Source organism: Plecotus auritus (genome assembly GCF_963455305.1).
Source record: "Plecotus auritus genome assembly, chromosome: 3".
Taxonomy (NCBI): Eukaryota; Metazoa; Chordata; class Mammalia; order Chiroptera; family Vespertilionidae; genus Plecotus; species Plecotus auritus.
The window spans coordinates 45,762,299-45,785,797 of record NC_137772.1 but is presented as its reverse complement, the minus strand read 5'-3'; the positions used below and the strand labels follow the sequence as shown (position 1 = coordinate 45,785,797).

General features: G+C 38.6%; 1 protein-coding gene across 1 annotated transcript in view; it reads left to right on the top strand.

The window, feature by feature from the left end:
• Nucleotides 1-23,499, top strand: part of DNAJC3 (DnaJ heat shock protein family (Hsp40) member C3) — a 74,016-nt gene that overhangs the window by 42,273 nt on the left and 8,244 nt on the right. The window contains exons 5-9 of the mRNA XM_080660863.1: nt 2,383-2,535; nt 4,074-4,255; nt 4,731-4,850; nt 8,173-8,278; nt 8,363-8,483. Of these exons, the coding sequence (XP_080516989.1) occupies nt 2,383-2,535; nt 4,074-4,255; nt 4,731-4,850; nt 8,173-8,278; nt 8,363-8,483 (682 nt within the window). The remainder of the gene's footprint in view (nt 1-2,382; nt 2,536-4,073; nt 4,256-4,730; nt 4,851-8,172; nt 8,279-8,362; nt 8,484-23,499) is intronic.

The following is a 23,499-nucleotide window of genomic DNA, read 5'->3' as shown; positions in this document are numbered from 1 at the left end:
TGACAGTCCACTCCCAGCCAGAGCAAGCTGAGGTGACCAATTCCTTCCTAGTTACCTATGACTACTTGGAGTCCTATCTATTCCTTCAAAAGCCAGAGGTTATACAGACGAAATAGAATACCTAAAGTATCCTAAAAACAAATGGAGAAATATAGAGCCTCTATCAAGTGATAATAATCTTAATGTTTCTCCTTTGGAGTATTTTCTCCTACTAGGTGGTTCTGGGGGTGTTTTTTACAAAATAAATTCACTAAAAGGGGAAGCAGTATGATTGGTCAATTGAAGGAGAGACCTTTTTAGAAATCAACTATTGTCTTCACCGCACCCAAAATTGGAACCTAGCAACTACAATTCTCATCTTAATAAGAATATTAGATTTCAGGAATTATTACATAACTAATCTTAAAAAAGTCATCAAAAAAGTCTGTAGCTTTTTTTAAAATTTAAATTCTTTATTGTTTAAAGTATTACATATGTCTCCTTTTCCCCCCATTGACCTCTCCCCAGCTGTTCCCACCCCCCAGCACATGTCCTCACCTCCTGCACTGTCTGTGTCCATGGGTTATGCTTATATGCATGCACCCCCCCCTGCTTTCCCTCTGAGGTTGGATGGTCTGTTCAATGCTTCTGTGTCTCTGAATCTATTTTTGTTCATCAGTTTATGTTGTTTAAAGTCAGTTGCTTTTTAATGTTGCACTGCATTTTTCTGAGCCATTAAGCTTAATGTTTCCATCTGGAGGAAGAAATTATTAAGAGTCATTGTGTATGAGACCAGGCTGGGAGCGGTGATGAACTGTAAACAGGCACAAAGAATCTTATTGGGGTGACATAAATTGTCTAAAAATGCAGAGATGGTTGCATACATGGTTAATTTATTAAAAATCATAGAATTACACACCCAAAATTAGTGAATTGTTGATATATACATTATACATGGATAATGTTGTTTAAAAAGAGACAAGGGCCCTAGTTGGTGTGGTTCAGTTGGTTGGGTATCATCTTGTGCATCAAAAGGTTGCCAGTTTGATTCCTGGTCAGGCCACATGCCCGGATTGCAGGCTCGATCCCCGGTTGGGGGTGTGCAGGAGGCAGCTGATCTGATTGATAATCTGCTCTCACATTGATGTTTCTCTCTCTCTCTCCCCCCTCTCCCTTCCTCTCTCTTTCAAAATCAATAAAAATATCTATCTATATAAAAGCCTAAGCATTCGACTGGTCGCTATGACACACACTGACCACCAGAGGACAGGTGCTCAATGCAGGAGCAGCCCCCTGATGATCACTGCGCTCCCACAGTGGGAGTGCTGCTCAGCTGACTGACAGGTGCTAGATGCCAGGCTCATGGCTAGTGAATGCAGCTGCAGCGGCGTGAGCCTCTCCTGCGGGCATTCCTCCTGCGTGCCCCTCCCCCATCTGGACCGGGACTGGGATCGGGACCGGCGTCAGGACTGACTGGGCATGAACCCGCAGCTGCTTCTTGGTCACGGGTGTGCTGGTATCGCCCTAGGACTGGTGCATGGAGACCGCAGCAGGGTGGCAGTGAGCTTTCCTAGTGGCAGTGAGCTTACCTAGCAGGGCCGGGATGAGTAGGAGGGGCGCGGTGCCCAGCCCAGGCTCTGGCTCCTCCCACCCGCCTGCCACTTCGTGCACTACTACATCCCTCAGGGGGATGTTGGAATGCTGGTTTCAGCCCGATCACCGCAGGCCACTCCAAGGGACCCCACCGGTGCACGAATCCATGCACTGGGCCTCCTGTTTAAAATAAAAAGAGACAAGGTGTAAACCTCTTAAAACCACATGATAAGCCTTTTAAATAAGGTATTACTAATACTCTTATTTTTCCTTATATATTCTTTCTTTCTTATTATACCTTAGCCCCTCCAGCATCAAATGCTTTTCTGTCTTATAAGCTCTAAAAATGCCCTCTGTCTCTCTTTCCCTGTGGTTTTTTTTTTATTATTTTGGTAAAATTATTTTATACTTAAAAATACTTAGGAAGTATAACTAGAAAGCAAAATACATAAAACTCATTATTTTCCTCTAGAGCTATACATAAGAAAGTGAGAATGGTGCTTTCCTTTATTCTCCGTTCTTCTCTACCCTCTCATGTTTCTAAATATATTTGCTTCCTGTGTCTGGGGGTCCAGGTCTTTGACCCTCGCTCCACTGCTCGCTCATGCACACCACACTGGTGGGAGGTGCCTTTGCTGTTGCTTTCCATGGTGGTCAGCACCAGGAGCAAGTTAGTGGACAAGACAAGCAAGGTTTGCTGGTGTGTCGATCCTTTCTCCCCAATGAACTTAATTAGGAATGGTTAGATCATTGTGTATACTATGGGTATTAGACTTAAGAGATGGAAAAACCTGTTTATTATTCCTATAGCTCAAATCTAATCCAAGTGAAAATGAAGAAAAGGAAGCCCAGTCCCAACTTATAAAATCAGATGAAATGCAGCGTTTACGTTCACAGGCCCTTGATGCTTTTGAAAACTCAGATTATATTGGTGCTATAACCTCCCTTGACAAGATTTTAGAGGTAAGTTTCTTCAGTATTGCAACTGACAAGACTAACACTGCTTTTTACAGTAAGGCATCTTTATATACTTTGATATGTAATGTACCACAGAAAACCTAAATAGTATAAAATCAGACTGTCCTTGGGCTTTTGGCTCTTAAGAGAAACATAGTCTTTATAGAGAACAAAATTTGGAACTGAAGTTTTCAGTAAATGTAATGAATGTGCTATGAAATGGGAGTTACATATTTTTACACATTGCTTGCTTTGCTATTTTTACTTTTTTTTTTTTTTCGGGAATGGGGAAGAAAATTCTAGAGGTTAAATACTGGGGTACAAGATGAAAGAGTTGGTTAAGAAAAAGGAAAAATAATGTTTGGGAGGAAAGAGGAGTGTTTAGAGTGAGAAGTTTCTAGGGAAGAAGGCAGATGAAAGAGTTGATAGGATCCAGACAGTTCTAGATTGGGAAAACAAAGTCTATAGTTTCCTTGCCTCCGAAGGACTTACTAATGACAAGTGGTTTCAGAAGGAATTCTACTAAAATACTCATATGAAAGCAATCATAATTCATACTTATCATTTTTATAAGACTTTGAGATACAGTTTCATTTCATCTTTGCGGTAAACTTTTATGTAGAATGTGCACTTTGACAGTGTTATAGAGGTAATTGTGATGTGATCCAGTAGAATTCACGTTTTGCTAAATCATTTTGTAAATGTTTTATTAAGGAAAAATACAGTTACAATTTTTACCTTCCAGTATTTAAACTGTCCATTTTGACCTAACTTATTGTTCATATTTAATTGATGTCTAATGTTGTCTTTGATAACTTACTATATGTGAGAAGTTGACATGACTTTAGCATAACTTTTAAGAAATGTGTACAGACACTTCCACAGACCATACTGGTGAGCTTTTGGGTTTACATTTTGAAGAATACCAGTGCATTTACTACACATGGTAAACTGTTCAATAAAATGGAAATGAAGCTTCCACCTTCTCACATTGTTTTTCCTTTTCTTTTTCTTTTTCTGATATGAGGACTTAATTTCAAGATGACATTTTACAAAAGAGAATTTTACTTAGTTATTAGTAGAATAAAAATATTTTGCAAATTTAGAACCTAGATTTTTATTTTTTGTTACTAGAAATTAGAAATGTTGGTTACAAAAATCCAATTACAGAATACCCTCTTCCAAATCAAATATGTTTCATTGGGAACAATCTTCTACTAGTAAATGCCATGCGTTCTTATTTTCAAAGTTTTACAATTATATCATTGAAGGAGGTAGGAAAAGGGCCTTGTCAGTATATGTATATCCTTCCCCTGTTAGAATTTATTTACAATATTCTTAGAGAAATTATTTTATTACATTTACCTTCTTTGTCATATCTAAATTCTATCAGATTTTTAAATACTATTTACCATATAGAAGTTACCACATTAATTGAGGATGTTTTATATTGATAAATATGTAGGTAAAACATGTGGGGTGTAAGTATAAATGTGCATAATTTATTGTTTCTTTCTTAAAGTCTAGTTCTTTTGTTTCTCAAGGTTTGTGTTTGGGATGCCGATCTACGGGAACTTCGAGCTGAGTGTTTTATAAAAGAAGGGGAACCTAGGAAAGCAATAAGTGACTTAAAAGCTGCATCAAAATTGAAGAATGACAATACTGAGGCTTTTTATAAAATCAGCACACTGTACTACCAACTAGGAGATCATGAACTATCCCTCAGGTGCGTTCTACTGGCTCACACATCTCATCATCCTTTTGTTGTTGACAGTAACATAATAATTCCATTTTCTTTGTAATTTTAAATTAATAAAATTGTGGTTAAGGCTGTTTTTATTTTCTGTTATCTGTTTATATATTTTGTGTTTATATTCTGTTATCTATTTATACATTTCAAGTTATTCTAGTTCCACATAGTTTATTTTCATGAACTATGCTTATTAAAATAAATAGGGATGTTATTATTTGTAGAAACAAAATGGAGTGTTTAATGTATAACCCTACTTAAGTCATTTTAATTTGAATTAATAAGTGTGTGCATGTTCCAATACCACATATACAAATATATGGTAAATTATTAAGCCAGTATGTTACATACAACAAAATACCTTTTATTGTAATTTCTATATTTAGTATGGAGAACTACTCATTGATTATTTTGACTTGGAATATTTTCTTCTTTTTAAATACATGAACAGTGAAGTTCGGGAATGCCTTAAATTGGACCAGGATCATAAAAGGTGTTTTGCACACTATAAACAAGTAAAGAAACTTAATAAGCTGATTGAGTCAGCTGAAGAACTCATCAGAGATGGCAGGTAAGCATATGCTGTCTAGACTCTCCAGCATTCCCTCATGTGTCCTTTGTAGGCACAAAAGAACCATTGAACTGCTTGCTTTTTTACCCCTTAGCAATCAAGGATGGAGTTATCTTAACACTGGGCTTTAACAAAAACTGTACATTAAAAAAAATACGGTAGAATATAAATAATAGTAACTGCATAGTATTCTTACCAGATTTATTTATATTTCACCAAATACTTATTGAGCATCTCCTGTATCAAGCACTGACTGTGTCCTGAGGTTGCAGAAATGCATATGACTAGTTTTTTATTTTAAGAAGCTTTTGGTATAATTAGGGAGACAGACATATAAATTATTAAAAGGTAATGTAGTCTCTAGAGTGATAGAGATATATACAGAATATACAGAGATTTTTTTTTCCCCTCCAAGGTATAGGAATCTCGGTTATAACAGTTCCTGTTATAGTACCTGAAAAAAATTGTACCACTTTTTTCTGGCCTTCATGATTCCTGATGAGAAATCCATTGTCATTTTAATTGCTTTTTTCTCCTAAAGATAAGGTATCATTTTCCTCTGACTTCTTATAAGATTTTTTCCCCTTGTCTTTAGTATTCAAGAGTTTAATTATGATGTGCCTCAATGTGCATTTCCTATGTTTATCCTTTTTGGAGTCTATTTCATTTCTAGAATATGTAGGTTTACATCTTATCAGATTTGGAAAGTTCCCAGCTAATATTTTTTTGGAGTGCTTTTGAGCCCTTCCCTCTCTATACTTTGCTTCTTAGACTCTGATTGACTTAAAGGTTAATAACTCTTTTGTTATAGCCCCACAGGTTCCTGGGCTCTGTTCTTTTTTTTTTTTTTTTTCCAATTTATTTTCTCTCTGTTAAGATTTGGTAATTTCTGTTGTTCTAATTCACTGATTCTTTCCTTTCTCTTTCAATCAGCTATTGAGCACATTCAGTGACCCTTTTATTTCAGTTTTTCTATTTTTCAATTCTAAAAATTGGTTTTTCTTTTATATCTTCTGTTTTTTTGTTGAGGCAAAAATTCCATTTGGTTATTCTTTTATATCTTTTGTTTCTTTGTTGAGGCACGGTTTGTTTGTTTTTTTTCGTTTTAAATGCGTTTTTATTTATTTTATAGAGAGGAAAGGAGAAGGAGAGAGAGACAGAAACATCAATAATGAGAGAAAATCATCAATTGGCCGCCTCCTGCATTAGCCTACAACCCGGGCATGTGTCCTGAGGGGAATTGAACTTTGAACTTTGACCTCCTGGTTCATGGGCTGACATTTAATCACTGAGCTAAGCCGGCTGGGCCATTCTGGTTTTTTTTTTGCAGGGGGAGGGGTTTCCCCCTTTGCTTTAAGCATGTTTGTTGCTTTTTTCATGGCTGCTTTAAAGTTTTTGTCAGATAATTCTAACATGTCTGTCCTTTTAGTGTTAGAATTTATTGTCTCTTTCAGTTTGAGATTTGTTACTTGGTATGGGAGTGGTTTTTAATTGAAACCTGGACACATAAGACTGTTTTTTTTTTCTGTTTGGCTGGGTTTTTCTGATACCTTTCCAGCAAAGTGAGGGTGGGCAGTGGAGGTAGAAGTTTCCCACTCAGCCTTCATTGATACTCGAGGTGTGGGGGCTTCTTGCTACTGCTTGGTGCAGGTGAGAGTTTAGGGGGGACTCATTTTCAGCCATGGATGAAAGTTCTGGCTCTTCACCTGGCCTTCTGACAGCACCTTGGTGTGGGTGTGGGCACAGCTCATTAGTCTAACCATGGAAGAAGGCTGGGCGCTCTCCACACGACCTGCTGGCGTTGATGGGGGTGGTGCCATAATTTTCTCTGGTGTTTGGCTGGAGTAGAGCCATTATTCTGTCTTGCCAAGCTGCTCTTTCCAGGTCTTTTGGTTTGGGGCAGAGGTTTTTGCTTTTTGTTTGTTTGTTTTATGTATGTGTGTGTATTTGTACCCATTAGCATTTCTGGGTTGCTTGCTGGCTTCCTCAGCTCCAAGTCTGGGGTATATGAAGCAAAAGAGAAACCCAAGGACTTACCACATTGTTCCCCCTCAGGTCTAGAGGTCCTAGCTGTCTACCATCTTTCCCTTTCTTAGTCTTTTAATATTTAAAAAAAATATCTAGTGTCTAGGCCAGGGGTGGGCAAACTTTTTGACTCGAGGGCCACAATGGGTTCTTAAACTGGACCGGAGGGCCGGAACAAAAGCATGGATGGAGTGTTTGTGTGAACTAATATAAATTCAAAGTAAAGGAGCGGAGGAGAGAGCAAGAGAACCCTCCGCTCTTTCGGCTCCGCAGGCCGGATAGAACAGCCGAACGGGCTGGATTCGGCCCGCGGGCCGTAGTTTGCCCACGGCTGGTCTAGGCCCTAGGGTATTCATTTGTACCTATGTGGACAAATTGGGGACAGTACATTTATTCCACCTTTCCCGAAGGTAGTTTTTGTTTTTTAAGTGAGGTGCAGTATTTTCTAATTGAGCTTTTTATTTTGAGCAAATTGTAGCTTCACATGTAGTTGTAAGAAGCAAAGCAAGGTCTCATGTACTCTGTGCAGTTTCCTGCAGTTGTTTTATCATCATGGAAAACTTTAGAACCATATCCCTACTAAGGTTTTGACATAGCTAGCTAGCTTCTGTTTTAAATATTACACTTAAAGCTGTGTTTTAATTCATCTGCATTTAAAGGTGAAGATTGTAGCACTTTGGGAATAATGTGCCATATTATATATCCTTTAATTTGCCATTACCGAGGAAAATAACAGGATGTGTAACATGATTAGTACTTTTCAACAGTTTTAAAAATGCCAAAATAGCTTTTATTGTTCTTAGACAGCTAGTAAAGTTAGCAATTTAAACAGGTTCCTTCTGCAAGGATGTACACTGTGTACTTAGTTGTGAATATTAACATTAATTATATAAAATAAGCATGTATGTAATGGGTTCCATGAAAGTTAGAGTGACCAAAAAATAAAACCTTATCTTTGCTTTGCTATAAGTGCTCTATTAAGTCAGACTTTAACAAGGTGTTTTATTCAGTTTCAAAATCATGAGCATTTTTCTGTAAAGAAATTCATCAGGTGGTTCGATTGGTACTCACAAGTATGCTCTGAGTTATCATTTTCTGTGCTCATGTGTTTTATATCTTAACTCTTTATTGCAGGTAGTGCATTTCTTACTACTGTAGATTAGTTAGTAAAAGCAGTGTTTGAAGGCATGTGCTCATTCAGGTAAACAGATTAAGCAACATATAGTGAAGAATAGAGGTTTTTTCTGTGGCTCTGGAAATAGAATTTGTTGCTCATCATGATTTGCTCATTTAATAGATACACAGATGCGACCAGCAAGTATGAATCTGTCATGAAAACAGAGCCTAGTATTTCCGAATATACAATTCGTTCAAAAGAAAGGATTTGCCACTGCTTTTCTAAGGTAACAGTTGACCCATTCCCAGAAATGCAGAAACTTAACATATGGAATAGGAACCATAAATCATTTTCTCACATTTACTTTTAGGATGAGAAGCCTGTTGAAGCTATTCGAGTGTGTTCTGAGGTTTTACAGATGGAACCCGACAATGTGAATGCTCTGAAAGACCGAGCAGAGGCCTATTTAATAGAAGAAATGTATGATGAAGGTAAATCTATAAGGAATTGGATTTTCAGAATCTAAAAATTGATATATATGAAAATTAGCATATGTTTAACATCCTATTGTTTAGAACAAGTTTACCAGAGTACCAGGAAATGTTGACCTAACAAAATAGAAAATTTAAATTATAGATTTTATATCATCCAGAGGTAATCACTGTTCATTTTGAAATTAAATCTCTTTCAGACTCTTTCCTATACATAGTCTATATTCTATACATGTTAGAATATACATATTCTACGCATATATAGTATACATATTATACATGTAGCATCTATTTTTATGTCATATATTCCTAAGTAGACAATGATCTTCTGTGACCCCTAAGCTATTTAATAACATTAGGATAGCTGCTTACCCTGCTTTGTTTATTTTGAAGTAATAGAGGTTTCTCTGTTGTAAGGACCTTGAATAAAGGCAGTGCCCTATTTTTGAATGAAAACTAAGGCATATATACGAATATACATGTTTTGAAAACTAGACTTTTTTATGTGACAGTATGCTATGAACACTTAAATGAGATGGTTTTTAAAAGAAAGTAAGCCTTTTTGCCCTTATTGCAAAGTTTTCATTGCAAATCAGGTAAATTATTTTAAATTGAAAACAGAGTATTTTTCTGGTGAAATTTATTTTGTGGTACTCTATTTTTTCACTTAGGTACTGAATATTTATTTAATAAAAGAGTATGGCTATTAAAATAATACATATTAATTTTAATGTAATGCAAAAATAGTCATAAGTGGTAATCGTGGATCAAATTTTAAATGCAATAAGAATGCATCACAACTACGATAAAACCTATCCTAAGAAGGAGATAAGTACACTTCTAATTAAGAAAGGTTTATGGTACTCTCTTTTTAAGGCAAAGTAATCATTCAGTTTTTCTGCTTTCTACAATTTGAAAAGAATTTTGCTCCTAAGTTGTTTCCTGGGAGTGATGACAATTCTGGTTACTGCTATTTGTGGGACAGATTTATAGTATAGTCTTGAAGTCTGATTGAAGCTTGAAATGTATGCAGTCAGTATGATAAGTTTTAATATATATAAGAACACTTTGGTAAGGCAGGTAATCTGTATGGAAGAGTCAATTAACATAATTGTTCTTTTCACTTTTGAGCTATTGTGTCTACTCAGTACTCTAGAATTTTCATTCCAGTTAGTTTTTGGAATGTTCCATCAAAGGAACTTTTGTCATCTATACTAATAAAAGGATAATATGCTAATTAGACCGGGTCGACCGGCCATCTTCTGGTCATCTGACCTCCTTCCAGACAAAGCCATGGTGGTGGGGGCCAAGGCAGAGGCAGTTAGGGGCGATCAGGCAATTGGGGGTGACCAGGCCAGCAGGGGAGGGCAGTTCGGGGCCACCAGGCCGGCAGGGGAGGGCAGTTGGGGGCGAAGAGGCCGACGGGAGGGCATTTAGGGGCGACCAGGCCAGCAGGGGAGGGCAGTTAGGGGTGACCAGGCCGGCAGGGGAGGGCTGTTGGGGACATTAGGCAGGCAGGCAGGTGAGTGGTTAGGAGCCAGTGGTCCTGGATTGCGAGAGGGATCCCGGATTGGAGAGGGTGCAGGCTGGGCTGAGGGACACCTCCCCCTGTGTATGAATTTCATGCACTGGGCCTCTATATATAAATCCTCAGCTCTAATTGTGAAATTAGAGAAACTGCAGAATATAAAAAACTTAGCTGTAAAAAAAGGTTAAATCTTGTTGGCTGCTAAATATAATTTGAAAGGTGCCTTTGTGAATGTCAAACTGACTTTTTTTAGGAAAATGACAACTTTTTAAAAAAATTAATTGGGTGACATTGGTTAATAGGATCATATAGATTTCAGAACAGCTTAATTCTTGAAGAAAAAGATGCTTAATACTAATTTAATAGAACAGATGTCTTTAAAGTCTGTTTTTTCCTTTAAAAATTTCTTGTAAATAGGAGTTTATTCTTTTTTGGGGGGGGTATTTTATTTTATTTTTTGCATTTTAATTTGTTTATTGATTAAGGTATTACATATGTGTCCTCATTCCCCCATTACCTAGGAGTTTATTCTTTGTCTTAGGGGGAGGGTCAAGGGTGGGCAAACCTTTTGACTCGAGGGCCACAATGGGTTCTTAAACTGGACCGGAGGGCCGGAACAAAAGCATGGATGGAGTGTTTGTTTGAACTAATATAAATTCAAAGTAAAGGAGCGGAGGAGAGAGCAAGAGAACCCTCCGCTCTTTCGGCTCCGCGGGCCGGATAGAACAGCTGGACGGGCCGGATCCGGCACAAGGGCCGTAGTTTGCCCACAGCTGGCTTAGATTATACACTGGTACCTTTCTGAATTATTGTTTTACAAGAGTAGTATTGTTTGAGTCTCAGGTATGGAAATTTAGGCAACCTCCTGGAGATTGCTAGGTCTCTAAATTTGGGGGGATGGTGAGGAGGCCTGTTTAGTTGAAACTGAAAGGTATTATTTGACTTGTTTAGATTTGAATCAGGTTTAGTAAATGATGTAAATGGCTAATAATCTTACTCATCTAGGCTAACTAATATGTTGAAACCCTCAGTTAAAATATGAAGGCTTTCCATATTCTGTTACTATTACCTTTTTAAAAGTAAATCAGCAATTTAAAATGAAAGTAGGTATATAATGAATAAAGAAACAATAGGTTTAGATTAGTGGATAATGGAATATGGAGATTAATTTTGGGCTTACAATAGAATTATCGGGAAAGAGTACTGTATTCCACTCATTAGGAAGCAAGTAAGGTAAATTGTTGTTTGAGGATGCCTCTGAGACCATGAAAAATGAAGGGGGCTCTTTGTCTTTCTATGACTGATTCTTTTAATAGTTTTTGAGAGGAACAATTTGACATTGAAGCAATACTGAGTGGTTGGCAAATTTCTTTGAATATAGGGTGATTTATGTGTCCTCATGAGATAAGCAGTTATTCTCGCTTGAACTTAAGCTACCTGTGTCTTTTTAATTAACTGGTACTTGTGCCTGGCACACAGGCAGGTACTCATATATTTGCTGAATGAATAAATGTAGTTAAACAATAAGGTCAGAGTGAAAAGATTGTGGAATTAGTCCTGAGCTTGAGTCTGGCTTTGCCATTTCACTTACTTTATTTATTTATTTTTTGTTAATCCTCATTTGAGGATATTTTTTCCATTGAGTTTTAGAGCGGGGAAGGGAGAGAGAAGGAGAGAGGGCGGGGGGAAAGAGAGAGAGGGAAACATCTGTCTGAGAGAGACATGGATTGGTTGGGATCATCCAGTGTGTGGGCTGATGCTCTAACCACAGCGCCATGCTGGCCATGGCCATTTATTATTTTTAATCATAAATAAATACACATAAAATCTACCATATTGATTTTAAGGGTACAGTTCAGTAGTGTTAAGTATATTCACATTGTTGTGAAGATATTCTCCAGAACTCCTTTCATCTTGCAAAACTGAACACTATACCCATTAAACCACTCCCTCTTCTTCCCCACGCCCCCTCCTAGGCCCTAGCAACCACCATTTTGCTTTCTATTTCTCTGAATTTGACTACTTTAGATACCCTTATATGTAGAGTGTACAAAATTTGTCTTTTTGTGACTGGCTAATTTCACTTAGCATAATGTCCTCAAGGTTCATCCATGTTGTATCAGCATGTGTGAGAATATCCTTCCTTTTTTAAAAAAATGTTTATTATTATTCATTTTTAGAGAGAGAAGAATGAAGAGGGATAGAGAGAGAGAAACATCGATGAGAAAGAAACACCATCTATTGGCTGCCTCCTGCATACCCCCTAATAGGGATTGAGCCCAAAACCCAGGTATGTTCCCTGAACAGGAATTGAACTGTGACCTCCTGTAGGAAGCAGTTACATTTATGGAAATTTGTCTTTAAATTATTTAGCCCTTTTTAATGTCAGAAATAGCTCACAGTTCGCTTACACTTCTGTGACAATGAAGCTCTATGAATTCTTGGATAAAACTTTCCCTTTGTAGTCTAAGGATGAATATGTATAAAACAGTGCTAAAGCCCTGGCCTGTGTGGCTCAGTTGACTGGAGTGTCATCCTGTACACTAAAAAGCTTGTGGGCTCGCTTCCGGTCAGGGCACATACCTAGGTTGCGTGTTTGAACCCCAGTTGGACTGTGTATGGGAGGCAACCAATCGATGTTTCTCTCTCTCCTGCTCTCTCCCTTTCCTTTCTCTAAAATCAATTTAAAAAAACACCAGTGATAGAAGATATATTTTCATTATCTATATTATGAATGTCATAATTTTATTATGAGAAATTTCAAAGATAGAGAGATATTGAAAGTTTTATAGTGGACACTCATGTCCTTACCATCTACATTATAAAATGAACACATCACTGTTTTATCACATTTATCCCTCCATCTATCAGTTCATCATTTTTAGATACATTAAAAAAACAGTTGTAGACTCTGGTTTATTTTCCTCCAAGTACTTCGGCGTGTGTTATTAATTAGAATTTATCGTCTTCCTTGTTTTTTTTTTGTTTTGTTTTTTTTGGGGGGGGGGTAATTTTAGATAAAGTGAAATGTACAAATCTTAGGGATACCAGTTCTGAGTTTTAATACTTGTGCCGCCTGTTAAAGAGAAAAATTATTCAGCACAACTTTTTAAAGACCTTAGGGAAGACTTTATTTAAATGGGGGTGGGAGGGAGTGTCACCATAGGTACAAGGACCACTGCAGTGGGAGATTGGGCTCAACTCTGACTCCAGCAAGGACAAGTGGGGAATTATAACCAAGCAGCAGGGTGGGGTGAGTGGATGGAAAATATACTAAGAGGAAACATCAGGGAAAAGGGGCATTCTTGCTAGATGGACTCAGTTCTTGCTGAAGGCAGGGCAGGGAATGAGGAATTCGATCAGACATTAAGTTCAAATTTGGTCAAGTACCAAAGGTGGGGAATTTTAGCCAAAAGGACCTAGCAGGATTCTTGCTCACGCTGGATTTTACAAGTTCTGAGAAAGAAGCCCAGGGTTGAGCCTTGGTCAGAAAGAGAACTCAGAGGAAGCTGACTAATATTTGGGTCAAAGGAGAGAGTCTTGGTGAAACCCAAACTCCTATATGATATAGAATGTTCCTTCCTCCTTGTCCTTTACTAATCAGTCCCCATCTCACTGCCTACAGGCAGCCATTGTTCTGATTTTCTCTATTATAGATTAGTTTGGTTACTTCTAGATCTTCATATCAATAGAACCATATACCCTTGAACAACACAGTTATGAACTGTGTGGGTCAACTTATATCTGGATTTTTTTCAATAAATACTGTAAATGTTATTTTCTCTTCCTTACATTTTCTTTAGCTTACTTTATTGTAAGAATACAGTAAATAGTATATAACATACAAAATATATGTCAGTCGACTGTTTATATTATTGGTTAGGCTTCAGTCAAAGATAGGCTATTAGTAGTTAAGTTTTTGGAGAGTCAAAAGTTATATGTGGATTTTTGACTGCACCGGGGTCAGAGCTCCTAACACTTGTGTTGTTCAAGGGTCAACTGTAGTTTGTCTTCTTTTATATAAGGCTTCTTTTATTCAAACATGTTTTTGATATTTATTCATGTTCTTACTGACAAAATTTTTCTGTAAAGGGCGGGGAGTAAAAATTATAGGCTCTGTGCACCATAAACTGTGTTGCTACTACTCAACTCTGCTACTGTAGTGTAAGAACAGCCCTAGACCATACAAATAGGCATGCCTGTGTGCTAATGACTTTATTTTAAAAACAGGGGTCAATTGGGAAAAATGAGGACATATGTAATACTTTCAACAATAAAGATTTAAAATATCTAAAAAAAAAAATGTAGTGTGCTAAAAGCAGTTTCTTTTCTGTATTTTATCATTAATCTTATTCCTGAAAACTATTTCATTTTATGACTACACTTTATTTACCCATTCTCATATTAATGGACACCCAGGATGATTTTAGTTATGAAAAAAAAATGGCTATGAACATTATTCTGCAAGGCTTTTTTAGACCTAAGTTTTTCATTTATCTTGTGTACATACCTAGGAGTGGAAGTGCTGAGTCATCAGGTAAGCTATATGCTTAGTTTTGAAAGAAACTATTAGGCTCTTTCCTAAAAAGTAACATTTTACACTGCCACCAATAGTCTATAGGAATGTCAATTGCTCTATATTAGGGGTGGGGAACCTTTTTTCTGCCAAGGGCCATTTGGATGTTTATAGTATCATTTGAGGGCCATACAAAATTATGAACTTAAAAATTAGTGTGCTGTATTTGGTCAAACATTTAATTAACTCACCCCAATGCCTTTGCAGGGCCAGACCAAGTGATTTTGCGGCCTTATATGGCCCTCGGGCCGGACGTTCCCCACCCCTCACCTCCTTGCAAACATTTGGTGTTGTCAGACTTTTAAATTTTATACATTTTAGTATCTCATTGTGGCTTTAATCTGTGGCATTTTTAAATTTAAATTTTATTTTGTTGACCTTAGAGAGAGGGTGGGAGAGAGAGAAAAACATTCATCAGTTGCCTCCTGTACGTGCCCTGACTGATGATCGAATCTGCAGTCTAGGTGTGTGCCCTGACTGGAAATTGAACCCGCTACCTATTGGTGTACGGGACAATGTTCCAACCAACTAAGCTACACCAGCCAGGGCTTAATCTGTGTTTTTGATGACTAAGGTTGTTGAATACTTCTTTATATGTCGCCTGTATATTCAAATATCTTTTTTTGTGATATGTTCAAATATTTATTTACCCACTTAACCAAATGTGTTGTTTCTGCCCTGGCTGGTGTGGCTCACTTGGTTGAGCATCATCCGATGCAACAAAGGGTTGCCATCTTAATTCCCAGTCAGGGCACATACACAGGTTGCGGATTTGATCCCATTGGGGTGCAGGTAGGAGGCAACTGATCAGTGTTTCTATCCCTCTCTCTAACAACAACAAAAAAAGTGTTTAAGTGTTGTTTCTTTTGTTACTAAGTTATAAAATTTATGTATATATTTGTATTTTTCTCCTTTATTTTATTGTGATAAATTAACACTGATATTTCTAAAGTTAAATCAACCTTGAAGTATTGTATTAAACCCTTCTTGGACATGGTGTCCTATCATCTTTAGATATTGCTGGACTTGATTTGCTAATATTTTAAGTGTGCATCTATATGTTCACAAGGGATATTGCTCTGTAACTTCTTTTTTTAATATCTTTGTCAGATTTTAGTGTTAAAGCTGTCCTAAACTCAGTTACAAATTGTTCCTTTCTCTGAAAGAGTTGTGTAAGATTGGTGTTTTCTTCTTTAAAGTTTGAGAGAATTCACTAGTGAAACCATTTTGGTCCTGGACCTTTCTTAGTAGGAAGATTTTTTTGATTATGTGGTTTCATTAATCGATATAGGGCTATTTATATTTTCCGTTAGATCTTGTGTTAATTTTTGTAAGTTATCACTTTCATGGAATTTGTTCATCCATATTGCTGAATTTGTTGGCATGAAGTTTATATCATCTTTTTTTTTCTTCTTACTGTCTATAATATCTGAAGTGATTATTTCTCTTTCATTTCTAGTAGTGATAATTTGTGTTTTCTTTTTTCCCTCTTGATTAATCTAGCTAGAGTTTGGTCACATTTGTTGGTCTTGAAAGAACCTATTTATGGATTTGTTAATATTTTCTGTGATTTTTCTTTATTATTTTTTCTCTACCTTCCTCTGACTTTGGGTTTACTTTGTGCTTTTCCAGCTTCTTAAGGTGGAATTATCATTGCTTTTAGTCCTTTTTTTATTTGTAATATTAGAGGCCTGGTGCACGAAATTTGTGCACTTGGGAGGGGGAGGTGTCCCTCAGCCTGGATTGTGAAAGGGTGCAGGCCAGGCCGAGGGACCCCACCAGTGCATGATCGGGGCCAGGGAGGGATGTGGGAGGTTGGCCAGCGGGAGAGGGACCGTGGGAGGGCTCCAGGGTGTGTCTGGCCCATCTCGCTCAGTCCCGATCGGCCAGACCCCAGCAGCAAGCTAACCTACTGGTTGGAGCATCTACCTCCTGGTGGTTAGTGCACGTCATAGTGAGTGGTTGAGCCGCCTTAGCATATCATTAGCATATTATGCTTTAGTTGAATGGTCGACTGGACAACCAGACACTTAGCATATTAGGCTTTTATTATATAGGACTAGAGGCCCGGTGCATGAAAATTCATGCACTGGAGTGGGGATCCCTCAGCCCGGCCTGCCCCCTCTCACAGTCCAGGAGCCCTCAGGGGTGGGAGGCCACCCGGTGATCAGGGGAAGGCGACACCCCATCACACCTCTGCCGGCCCTGGTTACCTGAGCCTCGGGTGGCCCTGGGCGGCTGGGCAGCTGCCATCGGAGGCTTGCCTGCGCCTCGGGCCGGCCCTGGGCAGCTGGGGGGCTGAAGGGACTGGGCACCACCATCCTGTAGCTGTGGGCGTCGCCATCTTTGAGGGCAGGGCAGTCAATTAGCATATTTCCTCCTTATTGGCTGTGGGCACTGCCATCTTTGAGGGCGGGGCAGCAATTAGCATATTCCCTTCTTATTGGCTGTGGGTGCCACCATCTTTGTGATGGCGTGAAGGTCAATTAGCATATTCCCTCTTTAATAGATAGGATAAGCATTAAAAGCTGTACTTCTCACATTGTTTTATTTTCATTATCATTTGTTTTGAAATGTATTCTAATTTTCCTTCTGACTTTTTTGTTAGGTGTAGTTTAATTTTCAAATATAGGGTAGGGAAAATTAATTACCGTATTCAAAAGTGGTTACAACTGTAATCCTACTTTTGCCCCGCCCTGTATTTGATGGTTTCCTAGGTACCTGATTATTATTTTTTTAAGTATATTTTTATTGATTTCAGTGAGGGAGAGGGAGAGATAGAAGCATCAATGATGAGAGAAAATCATTGATTGGTTGCCTCCTGCAGACCCCCTACTGGGGACCAAGCCCACAACCCTAGTATGTGCCCTGACGGGGAATCAAACTGTGATCTCCTGGTTCATAGGTCAGTGCTCAACCATTGAGCAACATCGGCTGGGCCTGATTATTGGTTTCTAATTTAATTCCAGAGAACATACTCTGTGTGATTTCCTTTCTTTTAAATTTATTTAGATTTGTTTCCTTTAAAACTTATGTAGATGTGTGTTGTAGTCCAGCATAATATCTTGCTGAATGTCCTGTGTGCACTTGAAAATAATGTGTATTCTGCAATTGTAAGGTGTAATGTTTTCTGTTAGTTTTCCCAGCAGTTGCTGAAAGTTGTTAAAATCTTTTAACTACCTTTTTAGAAATTGTAAACTTTCCTATCTTCCCTTTAAGTGTCCAATTTTTGTTTATACATTTTGAAGCTCTGATATTAGCAGCCCACACATTTAAGACTTAAATTCCTGATGAACATTTCTCCCACTCTCTCCCCCTATTAATTCCAGAAGGGAGTACTGCAATTTCTCAAAAAATTCTGAGGAAAAATAATTTTTAACCCAGACTTTTATGTATAACAAACTATTAATTAGGGTAGTTTAAAATAATTATTTGGAATTTTCTTTTTAAGTTGTGGTATCTCCATGGAAAGCCTGCTGCTTAATTGGGAGATGGCTTTTTTTTATGATAATTGTTCTGTTTCAATTTTCTGTCTCTTTTGCATTGAGTTACTCTCTGGAGTTTTCAAATTTATTTGTACAGAATTTAGCAAAGTAGTCTCATTTTAATTTCTTCCAAGATCATTTCTCACTTATTTATTTGAGCTTTCTTTTCTTAATTAGAAGTATTTACAGATATTTCTCAATAAATAAGCTTTTGACTTTTCAGTTCTATTTTTGTTTCATTAGTTTCATTAGTTTCTGTTTTTTTTGTACCAATAATTCACCTTTGTTTTCTAACTTTGAATCATGATTACTTAGTTCATTTTTTTCTTGTAATTCTTATTGAACCACTAAGGTTATAAATTATCCTGTTAACACCTCATGAGATGTCTTATGGGTTCTGAACAGTAGTGTTTTCATCATTACTTTTTAGATATTTTGCAGGTTTTATTTTTATATTTTTCCTTTAAGAGTTGGTGAGTTAAAAAATTTTCAGGCATGAAACTCCTTTTATTTTTTTACATTAATTTCTAGTGTTATAACATTGTGATTGGAGAATATTTTTAGTACTCCTATCTTTTGTAATTTATTACTAGTTTCTTTGTTTTTAATATAAAATGGCTGATTTCATGAGTTATAGAGATTTGGAAAGAGGTGAACACTCTCGTTTCTGAGACAGTTTGACATATCACTCAAATCTACCTTATATTGTGGTCTTCCTTTCTTTGCTTTTTGTTATGAACAGAGAAGTAAGTCTCCCTCTACAAGTGAAGTCTGTCCTAGTATCTTATTTCTGCTTCATAAATGTTGCTATTATTTTATTTTATGCAGATATATTCCTTATGTGTCTCATTATGATGTCTAGCCTTTAGCATTATAAATCCTCCCCTCCCCCCTTTAATGTTATTTACCTAAATTCTAATTATCTGATGTTAAGATTGTGAACCAAACTTACTTGCATTTGTCTGGTGAAACTTTGACCACACTTTTCAACATTTTGGAATCATTTTGTTTCAGGTATATCTCTTGCATGGAGTTGTGTTTTGATTTGTGATCCCATATGAAATTCTTTTAAATAGGAGAGTTGAACACATTTACACTTATTGATATGACAGACATGTTTGGTCTGAATTCTGGCATTCTGTTTTGCTGAGAAATTTTGCTATTTGGCCTTTATCGTTTTGTGTAATATTTTGATATCTAGGAAGGTTTGTATTTTTCTTCTTATTTTTATAGTTTTGTTAACTTTGCCCTCTTCCTCTGGACAGTATTAGTTTCCTGCAATGAGGAAGAATATTAGCATGCTTCTTCCTCTTCTTTCCTTTTCCTCTACCATATAATGCTTGTTAATGAATTTCTCTCTAGTATTTGCCTTTGACTTACCAGTAGTGATGTTTTCTGATTGCTTCAGCTGTAATTGGGGGAATTCATGAATTCTCCCATCTTTTGTTAGCTGTATCCCTCCTGCCTTGTCAGGGCATGCATTCTTCTTCAGCACTGAACTTCTTTCTGTTTTGTTTCAGTCTCGGTTCTATATTAAATATATTCAATGTGTGCCATCCCTCCTTTGGCTGTAGTTTCTCTAGACTCTTCTTGGTGAGTTCATCCCATAGTAGTTTTCTTGGTGGGCTCCTGGGAAATTTTTTTCCTGATTTCTTCTATGTTCAAAGCTGTTTGTACCTTTTGTACTTGAAGGATGGCTTGGCTAGATAATAAAATTCTTGGTTCACAAATTTTCTGTATATTTCAGTCACTATTACATTCTTTCTGGGCACTGAATATTGCTATGGAAAATCTGGGGCCAGGATTTTGGTTTTGGTCTGGCCACCCAAAGAGCCCTTATCTTTCAAGTGTGTTACTTACACTAGGATATTATCTTAATGTTGATCATTCTCATCCTGTTTGCCCTGGTACCTAGTGTGCCCTTTGAATTATATACGTTTATCTTTCATTTTAGAAAAGTTTTCTTAAGTTTGATCTGAATTGTTTTGTTCTGTTCTATTAGTTTTCTGCTTCAAAGATTACTCTTTGCTTATCTGTAGCTGCATTTTTTCTCTAGTCTTTTTGAACTCACTATTTCCATTTCGTTTTGTTGGGTCCTTAATTTTTCCTCATATGCTTCTACCTTGTGCTCCTTCTCATTTCATCTTCACTTCTGTGAGAGTTTTTATTGTATTTATTTTTCTTGAGTGTTACCTCCCTCTTGTCTCTCTCTCTCTTTACTGAGCTCTTACTCTGCTTAGTGATTTAATTATCCTTATTAGGGGTGATTGAATTAAAATTTAAATATTCATGTCTGTATTTGCTCAGAATTTTCATGTATTCTTTGGCTGTTGTCCTGATGTGTGTTCATCAGGTAAGTTTCAGTGTTCTTTTTCTGTTTTAATTTAAAAATTAAATATCTGTGAATTGATGCTAAAAAAAATATTACCCATCACAAAATGAGTTATATTGCCTTTTCTATCTATCTGTGGGAAAGTCTTTTGGGGGATATGTGTGTAAGGGGGTGTTGGGGACAGGGCAGCCTTCTGTACTTAATTGCAATACTCTCTGCTTCACTGTTTCCACAGACATTCTGCTTCCTGCTAAAATGGCCTTTCTGTATAGCCATGCCCTCTCTGCTTCTCTGAACCAAACCGTGTCCAGGAGGTCGTCTGCTGCCAGTCCTGCTGCCCCTCTGCCCACTTCCTTTGCTACACCAAAGGGGCCTATCTTTTGCACTTCAGGGTGAGCCCCTCACCTTCAGAGAGCACATAGTTGCTGAGTTTCCTGACATGTGCTGCCCAGGATTATCTGTTATTCTCCCTCATTGCAGTCCCTTCTTTCCCCATCTTCTCTCTAGTAAGACCTCTGCTTTATCTTCACTCAGTCGGCTTTAGATTTCCTGGTTCTTGTAATAATCAAGGATAAGGTTGTCACTTCAGGGAGAGCCCATACTCGTAAAAAGTGTACTTTGCTGGCATTTTCTGTGATCTCTTGCCATTGGGCCTTTCTCGCTATTTGCTTCCCCCTCTCATTTTAGATTTATGGCTGATATTAGCTAATATTTGCAGCCCTTGTACAGTGTGAATTGTTTTGCTGAAAGTGCAGCTCTCTCCTGTACTCCTGTTTGTTTTGTATGATATCCAGGATGAGAAAGTTGGTGTTCCATGGGGCATATTTATATTGGAGGTGTGATATAATCTTGAGTGTAGACTTTTAGGGGAAAATAGGAATGGAAGCTGAGGAGAGCTGTTATGAAGCTATTACAGCTATTCAGGTGTGTCAGTGATGGACTTCTTCACAGTGGTAACTGGAAATGGTGAGTAGTAGTTAAATTCTGTTGGAAGGGAAGCTGATTGAGGATTTGCTAATGGATTGGTGAAATGAAAGAGGGAAGCCATTTGCAATTGCATGTTTGTTTTTCAAGTGCTTCTCTATTGGGGAGTCACTGCAGACTGCAAGGGGGAGAACCTGCTCACAGGAAGACTTCCCCTGCAGTGCTTGCCATCTTGCCCTTATCAGGTGGAGTCCTTTGGTGTAATTAAATTCTGGACAGAACGACTTTCCCTTTGTTTGTTCTGGGTCTGCTGTGGAGGTCTCAAGTGCCTGCATGCTCAGTTCTGCATCTCTTCCTGGTCCCAGCAGCCACTTCAGGGGTCCTCCAGATGCACACTCTCCATTCTGCTTGGAGGCTGGGTCTTGAGCCCTGGTAGGGTTAATGCTGTATCTGCTCCACATAAAAAGGGAAAAAAAGGGAACGTCTGCTCTTGCTTGCTAAACTGAGGATCCTTGGCCAAATAGAACAGCCTCCAAATTTGATATAGCCTCTCAATGTGTATTCTTTCTACTTAGGTTAAATAACTGTTAATATGATCCCATTTGCTTTCCCTTCTCCAGAAACAGATAAACATTTCTACTGTTTTCAGTGCTGCCATGGTTATGCTTTTTTTTTTTTTTTTTAATTTTAGTCAATTTGGTGGGATAGTGGGATAGGGGGCAGGCAAATGCCTTTGCTTACTGCCTGCCATCTTGATCTGGTTGTTTGCATTGCTTCTTAAGAATTAAGTGAGGAGAATATGGAAGAAAAAAATTTGGGAGAATAAGATTTTTTATATTCAGAGGTTAGAAACTGAATTGGCTAATATGTAATATTAGAAGCCCGGTACATGAAATTAGTGCACGGGGAGTGGGGTGTCCCTCAGCCCAGCCTGCACCCTCTCCAATCTCGGACATCCCTCTCACAGTCCAGGACTGCTGCCTCTGAACTGCTCGCCTGCCTGCCTTCCTGATTGCCCCTAACCACTTCTGCCTGCCAGCCTGATCACCTCCTAACCACTCCCTTGCCAGCCTGATTGATGCCTAACTGCTCCCCTGCCAGCGTGATTGCCCCTAACTGCCCTCCCCTGTAGGCCTGGTCATCTCTAACTGCCCTCCCCTGCAGGCCTCGTCCCCCCCAACTGCTCTACCCTGCAGGCCTGGGTTCCCCCCAACTGCCCTTCCCTGCAGGCCCAGTCGCCCCCAACTTCCCTCCTCTGTTGGCCTGATCACCCCTAACTGCCCTCCCCTGCAGGCTTAATCACCCCCAACTGCCCTCCCTTGCAGGCCTGGTCCCTCCCAACTGCCCTTCCCTGCTGGCCATCTTGTGGCAGCCATCTTATGTCCACATGGGGGCAGGATTTTTGACCACATGGGGGCAGCCATCTTGTGTGTTGGAGTGATGGTCAATTTGCATATTACTCTTTTATTAGATTGGATAGAGGCCTGGTGCACGGGTGGGTGCCGGCTGGTTTGCCCTGAAGGGTTTCCCGGATCAGGGTGGGGGTTCCTTTGGGGCATGGGGTGGCCTGGGCGTGGGGCCTGTGGTGGTTTGCAGGCTGGCCATGCCCCCCCACCAACCCAAGTGGAGGCTCTGGTATCTGGGATTTATTTATCTTCTATAATTGAAACTTCGTAGCCTTGAGCAGAGCCAAGCCTCCTGCTTGCTCTGTGGCCGCAGCCATTTTTGTTGGGATTTATTTATCTTCTAAAATTGAAACTTTGTAGACTTAAGCGGAGGCCAAGGCAGGCCAGGGTCTGCGGAAGCTTGGCTTCCTCCATCGCCGGGGGCAACTCAAGCCTCCTGCTCTCTCCAGCTCTGTGGCTGCCACCATTTTTGTTGGGATTTATTTATCTTCTATAATTGAAACTATGTAGCCTTGAGTGGAGGCCTGGGCCCGCCGGGGCTGCTAAAGCTTGGCTTCCTCCATCGCTGGGGAAACCCAAGCCTCCTGCTCGCTCTGGGGTCACAGCCATCTTGGTTGGGTTAATTTGCATACTTGCTCCTGATTGGCTGATGGGTGTGGCTGGTGGGTGTGACAGAGTGATGGTTGAATTTGCATATTACTCTTTTATTAGATAGGATACTGTTCATTTGGGGCCTTAGTATTTCTGGCTTACTCTACTTTTCAC